This window comes from Xenia sp. Carnegie-2017, unplaced genomic scaffold (genome assembly GCF_021976095.1).
Source record: "Xenia sp. Carnegie-2017 unplaced genomic scaffold, XeniaSp_v1 HiC_scaffold_17, whole genome shotgun sequence".
In the NCBI taxonomy this organism is placed as follows: domain Eukaryota; kingdom Metazoa; phylum Cnidaria; class Anthozoa; order Malacalcyonacea; family Xeniidae; genus Xenia; species Xenia sp. Carnegie-2017.
In genome coordinates this window covers 589063-615404 of record NW_025813479.1, presented here as the reverse complement: position 1 = coordinate 615404, position 26342 = coordinate 589063, and the positions used below count along the sequence as shown (strand labels likewise).

General features: G+C 33.7%; 3 protein-coding genes across 4 annotated transcripts; 2 read left to right on the top strand and 1 right to left on the bottom strand.

Annotated features, from left to right (window-relative positions):
* Window positions 1-3748: 3748 nt before the first annotated feature.
* Window positions 3749-13576, top strand: LOC124437808 (calcium-transporting ATPase type 2C member 1-like). Its single transcript, XM_046987733.1, has 22 exons — window positions 3749-4165; window positions 4760-4849; window positions 4958-5055; window positions 5454-5562; window positions 5700-5858; window positions 6291-6359; window positions 6683-6758; window positions 7050-7116; window positions 7190-7314; window positions 7557-7654; window positions 7877-8008; window positions 8192-8281; window positions 8381-8494; window positions 8558-8705; window positions 9119-9289; window positions 9774-9871; window positions 10509-10559; window positions 10785-11020; window positions 11105-11221; window positions 11568-11715; window positions 11911-12006; window positions 12843-13576. The coding sequence occupies exons 1-22, from the start codon at window positions 3929-3931 to the stop codon at window positions 13101-13103; spliced, it is 2790 nt and encodes a 929-aa protein (XP_046843689.1). The 5' UTR covers window positions 3749-3928; the 3' UTR covers window positions 13104-13576.
* A 3103-nt stretch (window positions 13577-16679) lies between these two features.
* Window positions 16680-20360, bottom strand: LOC124437787. 2 transcript variants are annotated; one of them, XM_046987719.1, is made up of 4 exons: window positions 20069-20360; window positions 18695-19372; window positions 17902-18476; window positions 16680-17105 (listed from the first exon to the last, which is right to left on the bottom strand). In XM_046987719.1, the coding sequence occupies exons 1-4, from the start codon at window positions 20281-20283 to the stop codon at window positions 16825-16827; spliced, it is 1749 nt and encodes a 582-aa protein (XP_046843675.1). In that variant the 5' UTR covers window positions 20284-20360; the 3' UTR covers window positions 16680-16824. The 2 variants fall into 2 exon arrangements, with proteins under 2 accessions (XP_046843675.1, XP_046843677.1); XM_046987721.1 differs by having other exon boundaries at window positions 17083-17460.
* Window positions 20361-21625: 1265 nt separating this feature from the next.
* Window positions 21626-25832, top strand: LOC124437778. The gene is made up of 5 exons (XM_046987705.1): window positions 21626-22081; window positions 22213-22935; window positions 23206-23937; window positions 24149-24723; window positions 24922-25832. The coding sequence occupies exons 1-5, from the start codon at window positions 21873-21875 to the stop codon at window positions 25317-25319; spliced, it is 2637 nt and encodes an 878-aa protein (XP_046843661.1). The 5' UTR covers window positions 21626-21872; the 3' UTR covers window positions 25320-25832.
* The last annotated feature ends 510 nt before the right edge of the window (window positions 25833-26342 follow it).

Below are 26342 nucleotides of genomic sequence, written 5' to 3'. Positions count from 1 at the left end.
CCATATATAACTTTTACATGAAGTAGTGGGCTTGATGATGATGGTCAAATATGGCCTTCTTTCTAAGGAAATTTCTCAGAAAATAATGGCCTATTTGAAGGAAATTTCTGAAAATTTCTCAAAAAATGAATTGTTTGGACAAATTCCTGAGTAATTCTTAAATCTGAGGGGGGTGGGGGGTGGGGTGGAGGGTGGCTCACCTGTATCACCATAGGATGCCTCTTGACATACTGTACATTGATGACAACGTCAATCATCACCAAAATAACTGAATAAAACGAACGTAAATTCGTCTGTCATATAAAGCATCCTTTTCAAATCCAGCCAATCCAACTGCAGGAACGAAGCAATAATTTTTTCCATTAATTGTTTGTATATAATATATGTATTTTTGAATGTTGTGTCAAGTGTCAATAAAGTGTTAAAGAAAAACAATAAGCAAAAGTTGGAACATTAACATCTACGTAATCCCAAGCATAAGCAACGAGCGTGCTTATGGCTCTCTCGAGGGTTTACAGAAAAAACATCAAACATCATATTCTTCTTTTCAATCTTTTGTACTTATTTCAGCTTACGAAACAACATAAAAAATGACACCACGCTTTTTATGGGCAAATTTACTCCTAAAGCTCCTCCCACACTCTCAAAAGAGCGAAGTCACACCATTACACAGGTTAAAGGAAATGTGTTAGGCATTAGCTGAAAGAAGAACACAAAAAGAACAAGAGAAAAACGAAAGAAGATTTCCATGTCTTTCTCTGTAAACTCTGAAGGGAAAAAGAAATAAAGTTTTATCGTTTATGTTTATTCTATTCGTGTGTACCATGCATTCAATTTTGTATTCTCGCGAGACCTAAAGACCAGGAAAACGGAAATACTTTTAAATATTGTTTTGTTTATGCTCAGTCTTGCTTATGTTTGTGCTCATGTTAATTCTAATCCTTCATTTATACTGTCTAGTTTGACAATTTATAATCATTTTTGCTTGTGCAGTAAGACTAGTATGACCAAAGACAGCACCAACAGCACCTTCTCGTTGTGTAACTTTGCCATTGGAAGGTGAAAAGAAGAAAATCGTTTTTATATGACAACCACAGGCTAAGAAATTCAATTCTATAACAAATAATTTAAAAGTGCACACGGTTGAGAATCACTGACGATAAAGAGGAAAGCTGGCAATGAAGTGAACGCAAGAGCCAGGGTGTCAAAAGAATTAATGATGCTGAACATACTAAATTATTTGATCAGAGAGCCATGTTAAAGTACTAAGAAGTAACCAAAGCAGGTAGAGATAGTTACTGATTTATTAACGAGCATAATTAGTTCATGGTGCGATGATTTCCGATACTGAAAAAATCAATTTCATTTCTCTCGCATTCTATATTTCTAGACAACAAAGTTGACTTCAAGATGCTGCTAGCGGAAGAAACAGATCATCCTTCGACCTTCTTTATTGTCCATATCAATAATTCGACCGACCAACAGAGAGCTAGCTTATGTTTGCTTATTGCCTAGTTCTGACACGTGCTTGATTTGGTAATAACTGGGGGATTTGGTAGTAAAGAGATGTGTTGTACTTGTGCAACAACTGACTGGCGCTTCTATATACCATGGAGTAATTTTGTAGATGTTAGCACAAATCAGTTAACATGCTTTAGAGCATGTTAATATAAACGTGCTTCTTGCTCTCGTATCTTGCGTAAAATTAAAACAAAATGTAATTTACATTATATCCATCATCATGGTTGAAAACAGAAATTGCAATACGCAGGCAGAGTATTGCAAAATCTTTAAACTCAACATCTATGTGTGAAATGATTATAACGAGCCAGTCAAACTAGCCGTCTACTTTGAATATTTAGTGGTTTATTTGTACCTATGATTGCACTGTTATAATATTGAGGGATGTTATAACAGTGTCTACATAGCAGTACAAAATTTAACTTCTGTCTGTCCGTTATGTTGAATGGAGATGATTGACTTTGTTTGAAAAATCTGACAGTTATTTTTTGTGCCATTAAAGTAAATCTTTCCTGTAAATGTTTGCAGTTTACAGCTGTTTTCTGCAAATCATCGTAAAGTACCAGTTTTGATAGAAATTTCGACAGATCGTCTGCAAACACTGGTTTTTGAAAATTTATGTGCTCCTACAGTTCGTCATGATTGTATTTTAACATTATTCTTACAGTCATTCGTGGCACTGACCGATGAAGATTGAGACTGCGGTATGTGTTTGTTTGTCAGTTGTTTGTTTGTTTGTTTTGTCATACTACAACTTTTTCCTCAGTATTTTTCAGATGCGGAGGACGAAAAGATCAAGAAGAGCAGAACAGAGATGTAAGCATGTATCTGCTTGTATCGTTCATCAATCTTCTTTGCTTCAATCTCTTTCAGAACCACACAGCTATAACCTGTCATTGTCAAGCAACGCTTTTTGCAGTAAGTTAAACCAATTTTTATTACTTATTTTTGGGTTAAATATTAAAATTTAAAGAAGGCATGTTTCGAGAAGACAATATCTTCGACTTCCATTCTTCGGTGTTTGCAGATGATCATAAACATGCACAAAAACACAAAAACATGCACATAAAAGATTTTTTACAATATTCTAACTAAACTAGAGAGTTCCCTCGCTCTCTAATTTAGTGAAGAATTTCAGAAAGAAACTCAAGTATTCCAAAATAGACCTCTGCCACCTATTTTGGAATAATTTTGCACAAAATTTCAAGCCGCGTACACTTGATATTCTCATAGAAACTTTTTATAATTAAAATAAGATCATACGTATGTAATATAAAATATGATTAAATCAAAACAATTTTTCAAATGAAAGCCAAGTATTCGAAACTTCGATGTAAACTAATAGAATTTGTATGAATACAATTAATAAGAACTTACTATTTGTTCATCCTTGGAGGGAAGATTGGGTGGTTGGAAATGGCATTAATTTTTTGGGAAACGGATGTTTTATATGGACCGTTTACATTCTCTATAATAAGTCGTTCATGTTTAGATTGACGTTGTCAGTCAGTGAATTGTACGTCAAGATGTATCAACTATGAAATACAACCATAAATCCTTATATATATGTGTTTCTATGTATTGTGTTGAAGAGGAAAATAAATCTTCCCAACAGGATCTTTCAGATCAATGCAAAAATATCAATGAAACAATTTACCTTTAAATATCAACGAACACCGAACTTTGCCAAGATATACAAAAATTTGGCTGTAATTATTCTCAACGTGTAACAAAATTTTCAATAGTATGTTATTTTCCGGAATTTGGATGGAATCTGTGAACTACTGAAGTGATCTGTGAACATCTCACTATTAATCATATGGACTAAATTCACGTATGAACTATAGCACGGGTGGATTTTTCTATGGAATGATTTGATGGTCATTATTGTGATGGGTTTTTACTGGCGGGGAGGGGGGAGGACGTTTGCACTGGGTGTGGGGTTTATAGGAGGAGAAGGAAAATAGTTTAGATGGCAAAGTATTTCCTATACAGTAATTGATAGCTAAATTCTTCGCGGAATTGGACGATGTATGAAAAATCTTATAGGCAATATGAATCCATGTCTATTATTTAATTATTAATATTATAAATTCTGCCTAATCGGAAGAAAATTAATAGTTTATGGTAATAAGCTCTTGGGAAGGATACAGCCACCTCCCCTCCTGGAGCGTGAAATTTATGAATGAAATACTTACATGAAGTATCGCTCGGCATGATTGTGATGTTTGGAAATAGAATGCTCGAATAAATTTATGACAATTAAAATTAAAAATTTCTGTTATGTTGGCATGTTTAAGTTGTTTTGAATTAACCTGCTGACAGAAATGTCCTCAGGATATCCGAAATGAAAACACGCTAACAGTTTCTTCTCGTCTGCGACGCTTGCGAAAACTGCACAGTTTAAATGAATTCGAAATCTGAAACAGATAGTAAGAGTAAGACTCCGGAGATTAAAATGTTGCCGTTTATACCATCAGCGAAAGTGTCTAGCATGTCCATCGACGATGTAGAAAAGGACTTTGTGACTCATATATCTACTGGTTTGGACAAATCTGAAGCCGAAAGACGTGCAAGAATATACGGGTTGAACGAATTTGATGTGGGAGCTGAAGTTCCAATATGGCGAAAATATTTTGATCAGGTTGGGTGGTTTTTTTATTCTGTTAAGATTTTTCTAGTAGGAATCGAATGGCTGCATCAGATCAATCATGGTAAAGGCATTAGACTGGAGTGTATAAGTACTCAAGTTTCAACATCAGATCACTTCTGATTAAGACACTAGACAGGAGTATAACAACTCAAGTTTCAAAATTAGATCACTCCTGATAAAGACATTAGACTTGAGTATAACAACTTAAGTTTCAAAATTAGATCACTCCTGAGGAAGACATTAGACTGGAGTATAACAACTCAAGTTTCAAAATCAGATCACTCCTGATGAAGACATTAGACTGGAGTATAACAACTTAAGTTTCAAAATTAGATCACTCCTGATGAAGACATTAGACTGGAGTATATAAGGACTCAAGTTTCAACATCAGATCACTCCTGATGAAGACATTAGACTGGAGTATAACAACTTAAGTTTCAAAATCAGATCACTCCTGAGGAAGACACCAGCCTGGAGTATAAAACGACTGGAGTATTAAAGGACTCGAGAATCAACGTCAGATCACTCCTGATGTACTCGCTAAAGCAAAGTATATAAATTAAAGAAATTTATATAAATTTTTAGTTCAAAGAGCCTATGATATTGCTGCTGCTTGCATCTGGAATTGTAAGCATTATAATGGGACAATACGATGACGCCCTAAGCATTACGGTGGTAAGTATATATTATGTTTTTATAATTAGTGACTTTACTAGGAATCATTTTTGAAAATGTTCATGACTAAGGTCCTGACACCCTGACTGAGAACTATTTCATTTTTAGGCCGTTTTGATAGTCGTCACTGTGGCATTTGTCCAAGAATATCGCTCGGATAAATCTGTTGAAGAAATCAAAAAACTTGTTCCCCCAACCTGTCATTGGTAAAATTTTCTTGTTGTTTTTGTTTTTCATGTCTACCATGTGCATGGACTCTTAACTTAAGAATGTCAATGTTTTGTTGTTATCAGCAGTTTATATATTTACAAGTTTAAATAGTTGGAATGTTATTAAACAAAATGAATGATAGCACAACGCTATAACCAACAACTGCAAACAATAACGACCTTATCTAACAACATTTGAGAAATTAACCTCTGCTTTTGAGTAGAATTGTTTTGTTTACAAGGAAGAGGAGTGGAAGGTTAATTTCTCAAATGTTGTTAGATAAGGTCGTTATTGTTTGTAGTTGTTGGTTATAGCATTATGCTATCATTCTATTTGTTTTCAGTTTATAGATGTTGGATGCCTTTTCTTTGTTGAATATTCTCTGTATTTTTAGCTTTAGGAATGGTTCATTGGTAAACTTTCTTGCCAAAGAATTAGTATGTGGGGATGTTGTTGTCATAGCTACTGGTGATCGTGTACCAGCTGATATACGATTGGTTGAGGTGAGCTGTTTCTCCCTCGACTGCCTCTGAACATACTTATCTCCTTACTCTTTTTGAAAACTTTACTGAAATTCCTCACTCATTTACCATATGAAGACCAGCTGTCTTTCTCACCTTGATATTTTTGTTGTGTTTAGGCCGTAGACCTTGAAATTGATGAATCAAGCTTCACTGGGGAAACTGAACCCCAGAGGAAAGATACTTCATCAATACCAGAAGCCTTAGCGAACAGTAGCGTTACCGAGCAAAAAAATGTAGCATTTATGGGCACTTTGGTTCGCTGTGGAAATGGAAAGGTGAGTTTCTTTGTAGTTGTACCAGGAAGAAAAGGCTTTAGAGGGTGTGAATTTCATTATGTCTTTAATGTACTCTCTTGTAGCCGGAGGGGGGGGGGACTGTTAAATGATATAAAATGGTGAATGAAGGCATGGTACTCAACTTTATGAACTTTTCTGAAGTGATGTTCTTGTTATGTTGGCAAAAATAGAAGTCAAGACCTTTGGGCCTTACCATTAACACCGTCGTACAATTTAAACTGTGCTTTTTAAATGTATTTAGTGTTAACGACGGCATTAGATAAGGTGAAAATTTACAAACTCTTTCTTGATACTGAGAGCTCCACATTATTAAATATTGTCAAGTACAGGGTGATAAAGGGTAAAAGGGTGTTATCTATACTTTTGTTTATGAATGAAAATTAATTAAAGTCATTGAAAATTATATTTTAGGGGATTGTAACGGGAACTGGCGAACACACGCAGTTTGGTGAAGTTTTCAAACTCATGAAAGCTGAAGAGGTATTGCTAATTGTCATCTTTTACACTTTAATTGTCTTTACCTAACGTGTATTTCACAAGTCACGTGCTATGCTTTTGCATTTCATACATTGTATATGTGTTAATTCTTTACACGGAGTGTTTTTACTTGAAATATTTTTAATTGTCATGTTTCACATGTTTTTTTTCACTTTAACATCTGTTTAGATAACAAATTTCCAGAAGTTTTTGTTTCATGTCATGTTTTTCATCTTTAGCATTTTAGTTTTCGTATTAAATATAAGTTTTGCGAACGTCTTTAGACTTTATCTTCATCTCTACAAAGTTTTATGTTCACGTTTTAGCCGCCAAAAACTCCTCTTCAGAAAACAATGGATTCCTTGGGCAAACAGTTGTCGTTTTATTCTTTATGTATTATTGGTAAGCGTACCACAGAGAGCTTATTGTATTTGAAACTATTATATCGTTATATTTTTGCTTGTTATTTGATAAATGATTCTCGTGTTCAATCTCTGACAAAAAGTTGTGAAAAGTATAGCTTTTATCAACGTTCTCCCTGTTTAAATTTTTTCTAAGTTAACAATACCCCCTGTGCAATCCTTGCACTCATAATGATCCCCGTTTTTTATCAATAAAATACACCGACATATCTATTTATGATTGTAAAATACTGCTCTCCTTTTCACATGTGAACTTTCATTTAAACTTTAGCATTGATCATCCTTCTTGGCTGGCTACAAAATCGAAAGATTTTGGAGATGTTTACAATAGGAGTAAGGTAAAGCAGAAGTCGATACAGTTAATCACGTGATGAACATGCAGCCTAATGACGTCACTATATGACCGTGCAGTTTAGCTGTTGCCGCTATCCCAGAAGGCCTTCCAATCGTGGTTACCGTGACTCTGGCTTTAGGCGTGATGAAAATGTCTAAGAGAAACGCCATTGTAAAGAAATTGCCGATAGTTGAAACTCTTGGTATGAAATTTATGACGTAGCCATTTCATAAACATTTCAAAGATGTTTCAGACGCCACAGTATTAGAAATTCCTTTGAAACTTTATAAGAAAGAGGAGATTAATATTTAAAAAACTTAATTAGGGAGACAATTCAGACAGTTAACCCAGAAAAAGTGTCCATTAATGAACAATTAACTTTAATTACTGTGAGAATTTTTCCATCCACTTACAAAGAACAATTTTTGGTTATTTTTTAATCAGGATGTGCGACTGTAATTTGCTCCGATAAAACTGGAACTTTGACGAAAAACGAGATGACTGTCACGCAGATATGTACCGCAAATGGAAAACTTGCGCAGGTAATTCATAAACATAGTCAGAGCGTTGAATTGTTTTCTTCGAATTTCTTTTATATGAAATCTTGATAGCCTATAGCTTGGTTGAAGTTTTTTGTGAAGTATAAAGCTGCTCCTCAGGGATAGCCGAAGTTGACTGAATGCAAAAGCTCTAGGAAAATATAGTTTGCACCAGACAGGGCATTTTATGTATGTTTGACGATTTTTTTGGATATTTTTACTTAGGTATCAGGTGTTGGATATAGTGTTGAAGGTGACGTAACGACATCTGAATCCTATCTCTGTCAAGGACGTCTTGTAGAAAGAAATGTTGTTGTTGATCCGGGAAAGCATGCCGATATCAGAAAAATTGTCGAGGTAAGCTTTTCATTAACTTACTTTGATGATTTCGTACTTTTCGAGGTATCAAATGGCCTACTAACGAAACTATTTGTATAAGCACTCTCGTCCTGGGCAAAACATGTCTGAACTGTAAATGACTTTTGAAATGTACGTTATTAAACATAAACTGAACTTTTGATTTTTTCGCCACCTGTATAGGCAGGCTGTCTTTGTAATAATGCCACCTTAAATGCGGGCGTTTTGATGGGTCAGCCAACAGAAGGTGCTTTACTTGTTGCCGCTATAAAGGTATGTTATACTAAATAGTTACCGCTGACAATATGTGGGCCTGCAATTCTTGTTAATACGTTGATCTCATTCATTTTTTTCTGGATTTATCTTTGTCAGTTATGTATGAATGATATAAGAGATGAATATATTCGTCTGGAAGAAAAGCCATTCAGTTCTGAACACAAATGGATGGCGGTAAAATGCAGTTGGAAACGACAACAAAACGCTGAGGTAGAAATCTCTTAATCTTCAAGGTTCTGATGAACCATTTCATGTTTTCGTTCTCGTTTAAAGGGGCTATATTACGTGAAAGGCGCCCCGGAGAAAATTCTTGGACTTTGCACCCATTTCTTGAATAATGACGAGTTGGCCGTGTTGACAGCTGAAGAACTGGGGCGAATTAATAAGTGTATTTCACAAATGTCGTCGATGGGATTGAGAGGTAAAGAATATCTGGTAATGTTTGTGTTTTGATTTTACTCTTGGAGTTTAGTTGGTGAGGTGCTAGATAGGTGATCTATTTGGTCACTGGACTGTCAAGTCGGTGATGTCATAGATAAAACAGGGTTGGTCGTAAAGTTTTTTCGAATAGCAAATCTTGAGTTGTATGATCACTCACGCGTTTATAGAAATCACTGATGGATCATCTGTGGTCTTGTAGTTGAGCGGATGGCGCGTTCTATCATTTTGTAGAATTGCATTTCATTGTAGCCAAATAGGTGACGGTGACCTGCTTATCTATAATGTAAATAATCTTTTCATTTTGATCGAGAAACTCCGCAGGATGGAGGACTATTTACCTTTCTAAGATCAAGTACTGTAGCAGTGATGTTGTCATTGTTTTGTTTATTTTAGTGATTGGTTTTGCTAGTGGAACAAGTCTCGAACAGCTTAACTTTCTTGGATTTATGGGTATCTTGGACCCGCCTCGTCCTGGTGTTGAGGAGTCGGTGCGCACGCTATTGCGCAGTGGTGTCCAGGTGAAGATGATAACTGGCGACTCTAAGTTCACTGCTCTTACTATTGGTAAGGATTTTTTTCATCACTACAGTTCTCTAAAGTTAAGATTAGTACAGCAGCGAATGGACAGATTATCATGACAATGATGACATGTATTTTAGATAAGAGTACGGTTTTATGTTATTATCTTCTAGACTTACATTAAGGAATTGAAAGCCATAGTCAGAAAATAAGAATTGTTGCAACTTTCTGTTAATAATTAATACTGCTTGTCGTAGTAGCAATTTCATTGGTCTCCAGGTTCGTTTAGATTAACGAGTAGAGAGCGGTAGACTAGTGTTTCGAAGTTTACGTATGAGTTCAAACCACGTTGTCTTCACGTGTTTATGACGTATGTGTCTGAACTGCCTAGACTTAAAAGAGTATTAGAATTTTACACTTCGTAATTCGGTTAATGGAGTCTTTTTGATATCCATAAATAGTAAATATACTGAAAAGTTGGAACTTTCACTTGCGATATCTTATTAAACAAATGTTATCTTTTGTTTAGCGGAAATCGTCGGAATTTACCGACTTGGTTATCACGTGCTTTCGGGGGAAGAACTAGACGCCTTGCAGCCTCACGAACTGGATAACGTCATTAAAAGGGTAAGGTTTTTTATGTACTTGAAGGGATTTTGAGGAAATATATACATAGGTGTACCACGGCATTCAACAATGTATCGACAGTCAATGTAGCCGTTGTACGTATTGCCTTATAAATCCCTTTCTTCTGTTATTAATTACCTTCTGTGTGCCGAGATGGAGGATGGAATTGTCATAAATTTTCAGTAAACGAATCTTGGATCAATTCAGGACAGCACTATTTCGATTTATAGTAATTTGTTAACTGCCATGTAAAGAATGAGTCACTCGTGCTTGAAAAATGATGTTTCATTTCTTGAATGTAATAACACCCAATCTTGAATTTAGCATTAGTATAAAAACATTCACTTGTTATTCAGCTTCATTATTCGTTGGTAATTGTCATGTTGTAATGTGGTCTGAAGAATGTTGCCCATATTACTGTATGAAAACAGAAAAATCACATTTGACCTTTGAAATACTGACTCGCATTCATTTATTTAGCATTTATACGTTAAATTTTACCTTGGGGGGAGGGAACTCTCTTTTTGTGATGTGTTTATAGATATAGGATCCTCATGATGAGCAAAAAGAAACATACTTGATCATTGAAGATTATGAACAATTTGAGGAAGTAAAAGTTTTATGTTTATAATTTCAGACGTCCGTATTTTATCGTGTTAGTCCGAGAAATAAACTAACAATTGTCCAGGTAGAAATCTTCTCTTACTGCTTTAAATCAACATTGAATTCAACTTTATTAAAATGTTGTTGTACTAGATTGTTTTATGGAAGGAATATTCAACTCCCTATTTCGTAGACAATTTCTTGTTTTTGTAAAACAATATCTCACTAATTATTGTCTTGCGTACATGACTTATGTTGTTGAGGAGTCTGAAACTAGTGATGACGTAAAGCAATTATTTACACATTGCAGGCGCTACAACGTGCAGGTCACGTGGTTGCGATGACGGGTGACGGTGTAAACGATGCAGTTGCTTTGAGACGTGCGGATATAGGGATCGCGATGGGTAAAATAGGTACAGATGTGAGTAAGGAAGCTGCGGAAATGATTTTGGTGGATGACGATTTCAACACTATCATGTCTGCCATTGAAGAAGGAAAGGGGATTTTTTATAATATTAAGAATTTTGTGCGTTTCCAGCTCAGCACGTAAGTAAATATTTGCTTGGAAATGTTAGAGTTGCTTTTTGAAAAGTTTTGTTCATTAAAATAACTCTTTTTATCTTATTTCAGGAGTATAGCAGCGTTGACATTGATATGTATTTCGACCTTCCTCAAACTTCCAAATCCTTTGAATGCCATGCAAATTTTGTGGATTAATATCATTATGGATGGACCACCTGCCCAAAGGTAGGCGAATTATGTTGTAGAAACTTTCTAGAGATGCAAGCGTTTGCACGTTAGAACTTGAACGTCTCAGTTGAATGTTTTTATACCACTCTTGCTTGAAGATAGAAGTTGCTCATTTGTGATAAAATTTAATTGAGAAGACTTTGTCTACCCTAATCCTGTATTCCTTAATTTTTACTTCTTGGTCATTGCAATTAAATCTTAAAACATTGTATCGTGAGGATTTATATTTAGCTTTCAAACATCAAATTTTTGCAATAAATATGAGATAATCATTAAAATGCTTTCTCGTTATGCACCATTATCATGAACACGTTCCTAAAATCACCACCCTTGTATCTTTAAGTTTGGGAGTTGAACCTGTGGATCGTGACGTCATGACGAAGCCACCTCGTGATGTAAAACAACCAATCATAACACGCTCTCTGATGTTGAATGTTGTCACTAGTGCAATGATTATAGTGATGGGAACATTATGGGTTTTCTGGCGTGAGGTATGGAAGAATCGTCTGTTTTACTTTTTGTTCTGTTGTCAACTGAGAAAACAGAAGGGAGGCTGTTTGGTTGAATCCTTTTGTAAAGAAAGTATATTATTTTGTGGGAAATAATCGATGGTTATGTTCAATGGTGGATAACAATCTCTTGCTGTGTCTAATTTACTGTCATTCGTTCTATTATTCATGTTTTAGATGATTGATGACAAAATAACAGCACGTGATACAACAATGACTTTCACGTGTTTTGTATTTTTTGATATGTTTAATGCTCTCAGTTGCAGATCACAGGTAAGATGTTGAAGTAGAACTTTTATTTGTGTTTGAGAGAAATGGGGGCGAGTGTGACGTAATATCGTCATGTGACCTCTCTCGTAGTTTTTCAGTAACGGTCTATTTATATCATTGTGTTTGATGGCCTCTATAGAAACCTTTTATCAAATACACAAACCCTTCCTTTTACGGACTTTTTAATTATCACAATAGCCAATCAAGACTGCAGGATAAGTTTGATTGGTAAATGAAGTAATGCGAATAATTGTGATTGGTTAAAGACTAGACAATGTGACGACAATGTAAACATCTTTACTTGTTTATCAAAAAGCCCGACAACACAACTTTCCCCTGTCAGTCACATGATAGCAAATCCTCGATATACAAGGATCATTCGGATCTGATAGCAAACATTAATGATTAAAAATGGCGAACAGTAGTGAAAAAAAATATGGCGGAGAAATTGGCGTTTTTTTGTTTTCATTAAAACAGCTTTCTTCGTAAAAAAAAGTATTCTAACTATCTTTATATCAACTGAAAACTCATCAGTTCAATTCAAAAGAGTAATGGTTTCCTTGATTAACTTTTCTTCTGATGTCTTCAAAGTGACTTAGAGCGTAAGAAATGAGATTAAAGGATCTTCTTTCGCTCAGTAAGGATTGTTAGAAGAAAAATCTATTTTACAAATGAACGATTACTAGTGTATTTAACCAGTTTTTTCAAACATTTGTTTTACAATTTAGAAAATACAAGAGTCAACATTCTACTAACTTTAATTTTACCTTAGAGTAAAGTCGAACAGATGCTACTTCATAAATTAACTCTCACACCAACACGTTTTATGTTTTGTTAAGGTAAAGTCAGTTTTAACGATTGGCTCAATGACAAACCGTATGTTTCTCATGGCTGTTGGTGGTTCTCTCATTGGTCAAATGTTGGTAATTTATTTCCCGCCATTGCAAGCTGTTTTTCAGACAGAAGCATTGCTGCTTTCTGATCTTGCTCTTTTAGCTTGCATTGCTTCCACTGTGTTGTTACTGGACGAATTGAGAAAATTTATTGTTAGACTTTCATCTAAGAAGAAACTTTTAGATGAAAAATTATATCCGGTTTAGTTCATATTTGAAAAAATGCGTCTCATGTTTTTTCATTGGACAAGTTGCCATGTCGATGGTTCGAAGTCAGTGACAGTCATCTTGAGAATTTAGTAATTTACGATAAATTTTTCCCTCAAAAACATTCTAGTCTTTTTAGTCCATGTTTAATGTGTCTTGTGGTCTGCTTTGGAGCTTATTAGTTCTATCTAGCATAAATTCAATTTTATTCAAAGTCAAAATGAGTTTGAAAGGTCCTTAAATCTGTCTGAACTTTAGTACTTTCGGTTTAAACATCAATGTTGAAATAATTTCATGTAACTTTGCTTACTGAAAATACGGACCTGAATTTTTAAATGTAGATCTCTTCAATATATTTAAAGTGTTGGCATATTGTGCATAACAAGCAACAATTTAGAAAAGAAAACAAAAATTGCTAACCGTTTTGTCAAGTCTTACAAAACATAATGCTCAATAAATGAAAACAAAGTCAAGAACAAAGTTTTTCTATTGTTTTGTTTCGTACCCAGTCGAGGACTATCTATGACTGCTACTTGTATTCTAGGATTCGGCCTCATTGTTTTTGTTTTTTCTGTTTTGAACTTCTTTATTTATATACCTAAAAACAATTTTTCATACTCAAACCTACCTTAAACATTAGTTTTACTCTTCATTAATTTATTTGTGACTTATCGAATCCTGACGTGACGATATGATCATGTGGATTCATATTTTGTGCGACCTTACACACGCTAAGCTGTTTGGGGTTTGCGCTTCCACTTGGTTTTAATTTATTTTCAATTTAGTTCCCCCCAGTCCCCACCTTCGAAAACATGCTCCGCTGCTTCTGATAATTATTTCCTAGAAGTATTTATCGTACTATAATGGAGACAAAACGCTGATGTCAAGGGCAAAGGTAAGCGCTAATTATTGGGTAAAATGGTAAATATTCTTATATTCAGGTCAGCCCAACTGATTTTTTTAAAGCGAATGTAATTTCAAAAAACGTCAATGGTGCACAACTGAGTATATGAACATCACACCCCTCCTCCCACCCTTTAAGTTGAAGTGTATGGTTTTATCACAGATTAATGATTATACAGAAGAGTTACTCAGGTGTACAACGTGTTCTCATGTCAGCCATTATTCCAGCCAGATGATTAGGATTTCTCACTTTTTCCCAACCACTAAAGTTACATGACGTCAATACTTGATAATGAATTCAATCTATTTTGACTTAAGAAAGGACTTCGGATCACTTTAAAGGTTTGGAAATAGTCAAAAAATGCGCGACACGACATGCGCGAAGACAAAAACATCAAAGGCTCCAACACAAGGGACTCTTCTGTATATTCTTATTCTGTGGTTTTTTATGGTAGTCTTGTCTGATTTTGATTATCTGTTCATGGATGTCGACGTCAACATCTACAAAATTTACTGCGTTTTTAGCCTGTTTTTCTACATACCTTGAAAAAGAACTTGCTAAAAACCTTTCAAGAGATTCGCGAAACCATTTCGTTTCATCCACGGAAGTGTACTTCACAACTGTCTGAAAGATTTTGTTAAGGATAGCTCTAACATTGACGTATTTGACTGTAAAACCTGATTCGTTAAATAACCATATGATTGGTTAAAGTAACCATAAAAATATTGGTTAAAGTGGTCAAATGCATCTGAATTAACCAATTTTTATGCATGTTATTTTAACCCATCAGTTTTTACAGTGTGAGAACAGTGAAGACTGACGACTTTTATGATCAGTGTAACTCTATCATGTCGAATTTAATAAAACGTCAAAAACAGTATTTTCTACGTTTCCTGAACAAAAAAATTTTCGGAAACAAAGAATTCATTAAAAAAAATCGCCTTAAGTTGGAAAAAAGAAGTATCTGAAAAACGTGGTGTGAACACCAATTACACGAAAACACCAATACAGATTTGATGCATAAGAAGAAAGGGCATCACTAAAGGACGTATCACCTTCCATGAAAACGTATCTCATCCTAAATACTGAAATGTCAAACTCTTTGAACATTTTGCTCAAATTGAACTGATCTCGAAGATTTAAAATCCCTAAAAGTTAGGTTACTTTTTCTTTAGCTGGACATAGCAACGAATGTTTTATAAAAATCTTTTGGTTCATTTCTAATTATTCTTTTAACTCAAATATCAATGGCAATTGTTTTATTGGTGATTGCTGTGTCTGAGCCTTCAGTTTTCGTGAAACTGATTTCTAAAGAAGTCATTCGATATCATCGTGTATTTGGTTTACATAATAAGTTAAAATCTGAAGAACAGGTCTTTAAATAAATCAATGAAGTTGTTTTGAAGAAGCATTTGCATAGAGATTGATCAGCCAAAGTCCAATGGACCTATGATTACCTTTTAAAATGCAACAAAAATTTGGAAGATGAAGCATTGAAGGTGTACAACTCGACCGTGAGAGATGGCGACAATTCAATGCTTGCATAAGCTAAACTGTTACATTGTCTATCACATTTCAAAATATTTCTATAAATGGAAAAAAATTTCGCTAAAATAAAAAAATTAGAAAATCTTAATCTACAGGATTTTTCATATTTTAAATGTTTTTGATGGGGTTTTGTTTTTGTTAGGAGTTAAAAAAGAGAGAATTTTCTTTTTTTCTCTGAGACAAGTAAGGCTGATGAATGAAAGTCAATTTCTTGATTCGATATTTTCTGATTCGACACAAAGTCTGATGAACATTCTTTTGAAAGAAATTAGCTACACATTTATAAAAAATGCAAGTCTTTAAAAGATCCAAACGTGTCTTGTTTTTTTCAATATGCTGTTTTTGCAAACTTCGCTTTTTATAAATGACAGGATTTGTCATTGAAGAAATGCAATCAGCTGAGCGTAAGTTTTCGCCAATGGCTTTTTCTGTTTTGGCAGAAACAACGTACACGGAGTGTGGGCTTTTGTTTCGAACGCCATGTCATTAACTTTAAAATGTTTACAATATAGCTGTCAGGGGAAAAACACAGTCCAGTTCAGTGATAAAGATTAAAAATGACATGTCTTTTTTTTTGTCTTATTCCTTTAACTATTTTTCTTATCATAAATACAAAACTCTATTTTTTCCAAAGAAACATGTTCATACAAATAGCTAACTTTAACCAAAATATTCCTCCACCGATCGCAAGGGTTAGTTACTCACTAAACATGTACTCTTTTCAGTGCTCCGTCACTTTGCATTAAAATAGCAAAATTGTAAGGAAATAGTTATTATAGGCCTGTTTTGACTACAAAATATTGTATCTACATTGTTATTCAATTTTAAAGCAACCATTTATCTTTTCTTACTTTACAGTGATGACGTCATTTATCTTATGTCATATAAAGTTATTTCTTGAAATACTCAGATAAAAGAAGCGAAATACACAGAGTAAAACACACTCTCACACTTTTCTTCGTCAAATTCTCATGTTCGCAAATGATTTTTGTACGTTTTTTACTTTTCTACGTAATATTAAGGGAAAACAATGGATCACCAAAACATGCAATCAAAGGAAGCTATTTCACCGGAGTGACGCTTGATAAATACGCTCGTTAAATACCACAGAACAAAACTCAATATTTTTCATTAGTTCCCTTTATTAATTTATATAAAAGTGAACAAACACAACTAAGACGTTTCTGTCATTTAAACAATTTGGAAAGTGAAAGTGTGTCATAAGTTTTAAAAGCTTGTGCGTGGTTGTGAATTGTTACTACTATTGACTTATTGTAAAGCATATTCTTCAAGACGATCAATGTACAGTGTAAGAACATAAAATATAACTTCCAGTGGCAATCCTTTCATAGATTTGATGGATTCGTCTATCAAAAGTTGTTGCTTGATTTCATCAGATTTTTCTTTAGGAACATTTAATGCATTGTACAATCGTGGAATTAGTTTTCTTGAGATCACCTCACGTGCAAGATCTAGGTCACTCGTAGACATCTGAGGTTTGGATGTAGCCGGATCATAAGATAGTGCTTTTGTAACCACAAGTGTTTGTTCTATATTTTATAAATAAAGACAAATTAGCCCTCCTAAAACTTTCATTATAACAGTTTAAGAGATAGTCATACATAATTAGAGTTTACATATTTTGAGCAAAAAGACATATATTTTCCTTAATCTTTTTTGACAAAGTCTTAAGTACAATCATTTCAAAGATTATGATGTACTGCCGAAGAACTGGGGATATAAGCCATTGTAGAGTCGTTTCTTGTGAAGACATAGCAAACGATAAACAATGTGTAACCACTATAAACGTGAACAGCCAAAGAGCTGGGAATATAAGCCATTGTAGAGTCGTTTCTTGTGAAGACATAGCTAACGAGAAACAATGCGTAACCACAAGTGCTTGTTCTAAAATTTATAAATTTAACAAATTTGAAATCATGGCCGTAGATTTGCCAAGCAGAAAACAAATTTCAATATATGATAGCCCTACATAAAATTCGCAAATGGCCATATTCATACATTGTATCATTACTATCTTATGAAGATGTCTACAGTTAAAAACGAAATTTTTCCAACTAAAAAAATCATGATAGGTCTATTAAAATATATTTTGGGCTATCATATTTCTGTTAAACAAATTATCTCAAAAACATGTTTGATGTAAGAGCAATATAACACTAAATTCAACGTTTGCTTATAAATCCTGTAATATTCATATTATGTATTACCGTCTCTTAATTTATATTACCCATGCAGATTCCTCTTGAAAAGAAAATGGATTGAAATACTCAAACAATAAAAAACTGATGAACAACCCCTATATGATAATATCAATCAATGACATACCTCTCAGCAAGTTAGCCTGTAATTTTATGATAGCATGAGTTACAATGGCCAAGGAATCAGCAAAATGTTTCTTCTTTTCATCTGGTAAGGCCTCGGCGATTGATTCTTTCAAACGCTGGAAATCATATCCGTCTTGAGCCTTGTTGTCAATCATGTAGATATCGTTCTTATCGTCGATCAAATCTTTCAGGTTTTGCAAACAATCTTTCCTCATTCTTTCCAAAACAGATTCTTCATCAATATTTTCTCCTTCGTCTTCTTTGGCGTTCTTGACATCGTAATCGACGTTCGTGCGAATAAAGAAGAAAGGCTTTTTGAGTTCAGACGAAACTTTCTCTGCCAACTCTTTGTCATGGCTAGTGAATCTTGTCTTGCAAAAAATAAGAAATGCGTCGTACTTCTCTAAACCACCAACTTTTCTACAGTAATCTTTAAGATTGGGATATGTAGGTGTTCCAATACCAGGTAGATCCCAGAAAGCGATGTTGTCATTATCTGGGTGTGAATACTTAGTGACCTTGCTTGTCATTTCTGTAACACCAACTTCTGCTGCACCTTCTTCATAAGCTTTAATTCTGAAGAAAAGAATATTTGTATATTTTTATTTAATCTTTCTTCGCTAACTTATTCATTATGCACATTGGTAAAGTTTAAATTTTTACACGTAAAAGTTTGGACTTATTTGTTTTATAAAATATTCTCTTTGCATCTTTTTATTTTTAAAAACTTATGTAAAAGGTTCTTTTTAAAAGCATTATTTTGTTATATCGTTTAAAAAAAGAAAGTTCATTACCCTCTCACGGCGTTGATAAAAGATGATTTTCCTGTTCCCGAATTTCCGGTTATTGCTAGATGTATTTGCACGTTTTTCCATGACTGAATTAAATCTTCGTAAATCTCATCTGGATCACCTTCATTTTTAGTTGCATTTACTTTACTGTATCTGCTATTTTTGTGAAATTCGTCATTAAAATAATGTAGAAATAACTTTTGCCGACGTTCCAGAAACTTTTTGAAAACATCATCATGCTCACGACGAAAGTCATTTTTTTCTTTCGTGTCGATCAGATGCAAATCTGTCTTATCCGTCATTACATTTTTCAACTTTTTCAAGAAGTATTTTCTTACTGTTAATTCAATGTCAGATTCTTCATCATGACGTTCATCTTCATCTTTTTTGGCATTCTGGACATCAGCATCATTGTAGGTGCAAATGAAATCGAAAGGCTTGCTTGATTTTTTTAAATCATCAACTAGTTTTCTCTCACAATTTGTAAAGTTTGGTGTGCAAAAAATAAAAAAAGTGTCATACTTCTCTAGACCACCAATGTTTTCGCAGTAGGTTTCAATATTTGGATCTTCAGGTGCTTCAGGTGTTCCAAAGCCAGGTAGATCCCATAGCTTGATGTTTTCACTTTTACGATAAGAATAAGCAAATGGTTTCTCATTGCCATCTTTATGAGCTTTAGGTCTGAAGCAGAGTGAACATTAAATGTTATGAATAATTAAGTTTTCTCAGCTATCGTTAACAAGAGTTAATGTTGTTAGACTTATTGTTTATATTTGTTGTAACTTTATTTCTTCTGTAACAAACTCTTAACCAATCCATCTTATTTAAATTTTAAAAACTTCTTGTTACAGAAACAGCACCCCTGAGAGAGACTGTTTTGGCTGAGGGCAATATATGCCTAAGGCAATTTGATTTTAAAGCGTGATATAAAATGCTCTTGTTTCCCTCTTAGTGTCCCTGTGCAAAGTCATTGAATGTATGACACGTAATCGAAAAATGAAATATTTTAAATCAGTGCGACAACCTGATTAGAGCACCTGCTTAAGTCTTGAATTTTAAATTCTGCATTATTTCAAACGAGTATGTAAATTGCACAGTAAAAACAAAATCACCAGTGTGTTAGAAACCAAATATTTTTAACAAATACATTTTCAATCATATTATAGAGACTACATAAACATTACAGAAAACAGATGTTATAACTTAAGAAAAACGTTAAAACTCCCTGAAAAATCAAATTTTACTGACCAGCTGTGATACACATTTAGTTTGTTGATTAACGAATAATATTGACGTCATTCAAAATGAGACGTCTTTGAACGAACTGCCATGCAAAATTAAGTTATAAAATTATATTTTAAGACGATTTTAAATTACCCAATGATAGACTTTATGAAAGAGGCTTTTTCCGATTGATTTGATCCGGCTAAGGCAATGTTTAGCTCTAACTTCTTCCATTTATTGACTTGGTCTTTGTAGAATGACCAATCCAGTCCATTAGTCCTTAGATATTTCTGAGTCTTATTTATAAGATTGTCCTCCTTTTTATTGAGTCCAACATTTGAGCCAGTTTTAGAATAGAGTGAGCCCATTATTTAACAATACAACGTATAAAACCACTTTTTAGACGATGCATTGGCGATTATAAAACCGATTTTCAAGCTTGTAAACTGACAGAACAGTGGGGTTTCATTTGAAAGCATATTTATGATAATTAGTTCCTGGAATGGTTCAGAAAAGAAAAAGAAAATGAAACATCATTTGTAACTTTGATTTAAAGTATGTAAAATGCAAAAACCGGTTATTATCCTCACTATTTGCATGAACTTTTAGTTTTTAGACTCTGCAGTTCATCAAAAGTAACAAATTTGGGTAAAAGTTTAAAATAAGACAAAATGTACTGTTTTGATTAATCATGGACTGTCCAAAGGTCAATTTTGTTGTTAATAATGAAGCACGTGAAGCACATGGATAGGAAAATTTTATCCACTGTTATCCAGTTTAATAAAGCTGGTTACCAGATTTTATAGTGATGATGTTGTATTCATCGTTAACAATAGACATCAATGCTCACGGCATTGTGAAATTTGTATAAGGAATTTAACAAACTTTTACATTATCTTGTCGATTCTTCAATTTAAATAAAGGCTGCAATCAATGTTTCCATTTACGCATTAATCACACACAGAAGATAAATAGGATTGGAGAATTAATGAAGATTATAGCACTCATATAAATAATCTCAAGATATGTTTTTCACAACAATTATAACCTAGAAAATTCCAAGTACATAAAGCTCAAAAAAGACTGGCTCAAAGTAGCTACTTGTCTATTTAAAGCTCTTAAGAAAAATAATGATTTTAGGACCAACGAAAGCACCCACCAAATAAATTTACTTTCTTTCATTTCTGATTCAAACGTAACTCACCAAACATAACACACTTCTTTTGGCACTTTCAAGAAATTTTGCAAGAGCTATGCTATGTTATATTTTAATTGTAGTAATATTATTACAATGTTATAAATAGTAAGACAGATTTGTTGTTGCTCATAGATAAGTTGTTAATAAGAATTTTTTAATTTGCTTTCAGAAATTTTTATGTTGCGGAAAGCAAATAATTAAATATATTTATCAAGTATATTAAATGTGCTGTTGAAATTTAATAATGAAATACAGATAGAAATGATGATATATTTTGATGGAAATTCTGGAATGTAGTTTAATTACCAGTCTGACTGCATTCTTTTATTTGTCTTAGAATATGGGCACGTGTATTTCATGTTCATTTCAAGCTAAGGTGAATTGAAATAGTGATATTGACCTTTGGACAATCTTCTATCATTGGTATTAGAATCTTTATGATAAATTCAATAGAGCATATCCAACTTGTTTTCATGTTTTATGACCTTACAAAACCGCAAGCTTTTGTAATTGGTGGCTACATGAATACATTTTGAAAAGATAGATAATTTTTTAACGCTTGTACATTTTTTGAAGTTCTGAACGAATTGCTTTCGTTTTTCTGTATTGAATCATCTTCCTGGAACTATTTACCATATAAGGTAAGGCTAATAGGAACCCTGCAGTTTGATGTAAGCTTTGTGACAACAACAACGTTTACGGTGTTCAAATTTCTTTGCAATCCTACCATTAAATTTTCCTTTTTTTCATTAGCTTGTTATGGGTTCATCTCCGTCGAAACCAGTGTTAAAAGAAGAAGAAGAAAAACTTTTAAGAAATGCCAAGGAAGAGGTTGAAAGAAATCAAGTTCATGATCTACATAGTTTCTACAATCAACAAGTCTCTAATTGGGAGAGAATTGAGTTATATTTTGCCATAATGGGATCAAACAATCCAGGAAAGTCGTCATTCATCAACGCCATAAGAGGGTAATTTATTTCTTATTCTTTTCGCTTCACTATCGATGTCTTTAGATAACAAGGCTGGAAGAATTTGTTTTGCAAATCTTTGACACTTATGTTTGTCAGTTAAATAACATAAAAATCAATATTCTGTACAGAATTGAAGCTGACGAAAGAGAAGCCGCACCAAACAACGAATCAGATTTGGAAACAATATATCCTCATCCTCAATACGAAAATATAAAACTTTGTGATCTTCCTGGCATTGGAACTCCTAATAATCCTGATCTTGAAACGTACACTAATAACATCGGTGGTCTGACGACATACGACGGATTTATAATATTTAGCAAATCAAAATTCACAAACCATGAAATAAAGCTGGTTGAAAAATTTTCAAAAGAGCTTCAAAGGCCTTTCGCTTGCGTTCATACGCATGCGCATGTCAATGTTACAAATGCAGAAGACGGCGAAGCATCACAGTTTACTGAAGCCACTGCATTAAATGAAATAAAAGAATGTTGCTTTGACAAGCTGAAAGGCTTAGTAAAAGATGCAAGTGATATTTACGTAATTGACAACAATGATACACAAAAATACGACTTTCATCATCTGCGTGAAAATGTCATCTTGAAGTTGCTCGAACGTCGTAAAGAGTATTTTTTACATTCTCTTAACGGTGTCATTTACGGAAACAGAGAATTATCTGAACAAGAAAAACGCTTAGAAGAAACTAAGTTCCGTGTTAACAAGTATGGTTTAGTTGATATTGACGATTTTTGCCAAACTCAAATTGCTTCATGGAGAAACATGAAAATAAATATTGCTGTAACAGGATGTGCTGGAGCAGGAAAATCATCTTTCATTAACGCCGTAAGAGGGTAAACATCTTTAATTTTAAATTACAATGAAATAGATACAGAAACTTTGTAAATCCTTTCTTCTCTTATTGCAATTTTTCTTTCGAATCTCACAAATTTAGGAAAATGCAGTGCTTTCTTTCCATTTAAATTTAAGTTCTTTCTCATATCTACATTTTAAGTTTTTGCTTGTACCACCTTGTGTAATGAATTTTAAGTTTTAATTATTTGTTTTTTAAGTAAAATTTATCATTTTCATTAATAGTTAGACATAATTCATTAAATTTGTAGACTCGAACCTCGCCAAAACGGTGCAGCACCAGTTAATATTACCGAAACCAACACAGGGCCCACTGCATATTCTCATCCTGAAAATGAAAACATCAAACTCTGGGATCTACCTGGCATTGGAACACCTACATATCCTAATATTGGAGAATATTGCAAGATTGAGGGTGGTCTAAAGAAATACGACGCTTTTCTTATTTTTTCCAGATCCCGGCTCACTCAACTTGACAAAGAACTGGCTGATAAAGTTTCAAAAGACCTTAAACAGCCTTTCTTTTTCGTTCGTACCAACGTTCATCACGAAATAGAGAATGCTCAGGATGACGAAGGACCAGCGTTTGATGAAACATCTGTCTTGAGAAAAATGAAGAAAGATTGTTCGAAAAACTTGAAAGGCTTAATCGATGCTGAGAACGACATCTACATGATTGACAACAAGTTTCCAGACAAATATGAATTCAAAGATTTACGTACGGCTGTTCTCACAGAGTTGCTAGAACGTAGAAGTGAACGCTTTGTAAAATCTTTGCACGATGTAATATACAAAAATAGCTCAATGACTCAAGAAGATAAGTGCTTTGCTCAAGTTAGAGATCGCGTTGATCGTCAAGGTCTTTCTGGTATTGATGATTTTTACCATCGTCAAATTAGTTCATTGAGGGAAGAAAAGATAATTCTAGCTGTAACTGGATTTACTGGAACAGGAAAATCATCTTTTATCAACACTGTGAGAGGGTAAATTATTAATTTTCGATGAATTTCAAATACATCACAACCAGTGTAAAAACGACTGATCACATTTCCATTAAGGTATAATACAAATATAATCTCTCAAATTTATATTTTATGGTAAAACATGGTATAAGAAATTAGGTAACCAATTTAAAAATGCATGGACAAATGTGAAATAGCATGCAACAATTAAGTAAAATATTATTGTTTGTAGACTTAAAGCTCACGAAAATGGAGCAGCACCAGTTGGTGTTACAGAATCAACTTCAGCTCCCACTAAATATACTCATCCAAATAATGGAAACATCATTTTTTGGGATCTACCAGGCATTGGAACACGTGGATACCCCAATCTTAAAGAATACTCTAAAAAAGTTGGTGCTCTAGAGAAATACGACGCATTTCTTATTTTTTGCAAAACACGATTCACCCACTATGACAGAGAATTGGCCGAGAAAGTTTCAAAAGAAATAAAAAAGCCTTTCTTTTTTGTTCGTACTAACGTTGACACAGATCTAAAGAACGCCAATGATGATGAAGGACCGCAGTTTAATGAAGAATCTGTTTTGCAAAAAATGAGGAAAGATTGTCTAGACAATTTACAAGATTTGATTGATGATGTAAAGTATATCTATATGATTGACAACAAGGTTCCAGAGAAATACGATTTTGATCGTTTGGTAAAATCGATATCTTTGGTTTTACCAGAACGTAAAAAAGAACGTTTCATTCTCTCTTTGAGTAATGTGACACGTAAATGCATAAAAAGAAAGGCCAAGTTTTTGAAAGGTTTGTCATTTAACAGATATTAACCGGAGTGACATAGCCAATCATTCATGAATATAATTTATATAGTGTTAACAACACTGCATGGTTGTCTGATTTTTACTTTAGCCAGAAGCTTCTTCACAGAATTTTCTTAACTCCCTCTGCATGATCTTTTGCGCACTCTAATTTTTGTACGAGCCTTTCTAATAAATTTTCTAGATCGAGCAGCAAAAGTGGCTGTTGCCGCAGCTGGTTTAAACTTTGCTCCTGTTCCTGAAGTTGGATCAGCTTTTAACTTAGCTGTGATTTTAGGAGAAATTCATAGTTACCGTCGCCAGTTTGCCCTTCCTGATGAAGAATCTGAAATATTCAATGCGTTGAGTGCAGAATCACAAAATATCATATTGAACTACAGGGTTCAAACAGACAACGATTTACTGCTTCTATTTGGTGATAGTGCTAAGGCTATTGGTATTGTAGAGCTCACAAAATTCATTCCAAGAATTGGACAGTTTGTGTCTCCTGCATTATCGTTTGTTTTCGTTTTGAAGTTTCTTTGTCAGTGTATCAGCGATATGGAAAAAGTTGCTCTCGATGTTTGGGATGAAATAGTTTAGGGCAATGCAAATTGAATTGCACACAGTAGGCGTTTTCTCAATACAACAACAACTTGTAATAATTTTATCTTATGACATTTATAATGCTTATTTTTACAATTTTGCTTGTTCATTCCCGAAAATGTTTACAGATTTAACGATCAACTGTTTTATCTATCATGTGTATGATATAGATGTACTTTCCTATCATTTTCTTCCTCTTAGTAGTATAACCAGAATTGTATGTAGCTATACATAACACGACATTTTAATTTTCTTTTTTAGTTCTGCTTTTCCAAAGTATACGTCACCAAATCTTTTAACAGATATTATCTTTTAATATCTTGAGTCATAACTGTGTTAAATGTATGCATGAATGAAAGGCTAGGTTTGTGTTACAAGGATTAAAGTTTGCTTCAGAAAAGAAGCTGTATATACTCAAACCTTGCCAACTAGTATACAGCATTATATTTATATTAACAAACAATTTTGTTTTGTGATTTTGGTTTCTAACTATCCGATCTTAAAAACGTATGTTAACTTTTTATTTTTATTTTTGTATATTCTTTTACACATATACTTATAGTCTGCTTTACATAAAGGTTAGTTATTCAATGTTTTTGCACACGATGAAATATTGGAGATTCTAGAATGGAAGTCAATTATTCGTTTATAAATTGTATGCGATAGTGAAGTAGGATTTGTTATGAAGTTCGAACTATTTTTGTGACTATGCACATAATGCACTATGGGAAAATTTATTTGTTTGCTAAAGTAAAGACACACAACAAGTATTGGTTGAAAATTCCTCGATATGACCAGTTTTAAAACATTTTTAAGTGTTCTTCACAAAGCCATTATGCCATAAATTCCAATTTATTATAAACAAACATAAAAATCCCTTCCCACTCGTAGTATGGTAAGTCCTCGACGTTCATTATATAGAGATGAATTGGATCTGATGGCGGAAAATACTCCATGAATTTGGTGGAAGTATTAATGTTTTTCTTTTTTTTATCATAAATATCACTACATCAGCTGAAA

Coding starts and splice junctions, on each gene's coding strand:
- LOC124437778 (XM_046987705.1), top strand. CDS start 21,873: ATGGGTTCATCTCCGTCGAAACCAGTGTTAAAAGAAGAAGAAGAAAAA. Junction 22,936..23,205: donor TTCATTAACGCCGTAAGAGG/GTAAACATCTTT, acceptor TTAAATTTGTAG/ACTCGAACCTCGCCAAAACG. Junction 23,938..24,148: donor TTTATCAACACTGTGAGAGG/GTAAATTATTAA, acceptor TATTGTTTGTAG/ACTTAAAGCTCACGAAAATG.
- LOC124437808 (XM_046987733.1), top strand. CDS start 3,929: ATGAATTCGAAATCTGAAACAGATAGTAAGAGTAAGACTCCGGAGATT. Junction 5,563..5,699: donor CTGATATACGATTGGTTGAG/GTGAGCTGTTTC, acceptor TGTTGTGTTTAG/GCCGTAGACCTTGAAATTGA. Junction 5,859..6,290: donor TTCGCTGTGGAAATGGAAAG/GTGAGTTTCTTT, acceptor ATTATATTTTAG/GGGATTGTAACGGGAACTGG.
- LOC124437787 (XM_046987719.1), bottom strand. CDS start 20,283: ATGGGCTCACTCTATTCTAAAACTGGCTCAAATGTTGGACTCAATAAA. Junction 19,373..20,068: donor TTCATAAAGTCTATCATTGG/GTAATTTAAAAT, acceptor ACTCTGCTTCAG/ACCTAAAGCTCATAAAGATG. Junction 17,106..17,901: donor ACAGGCTAACTTGCTGAGAG/GTATGTCATTGA, acceptor TATAAAATATAG/AACAAACACTTGTGGTTACA.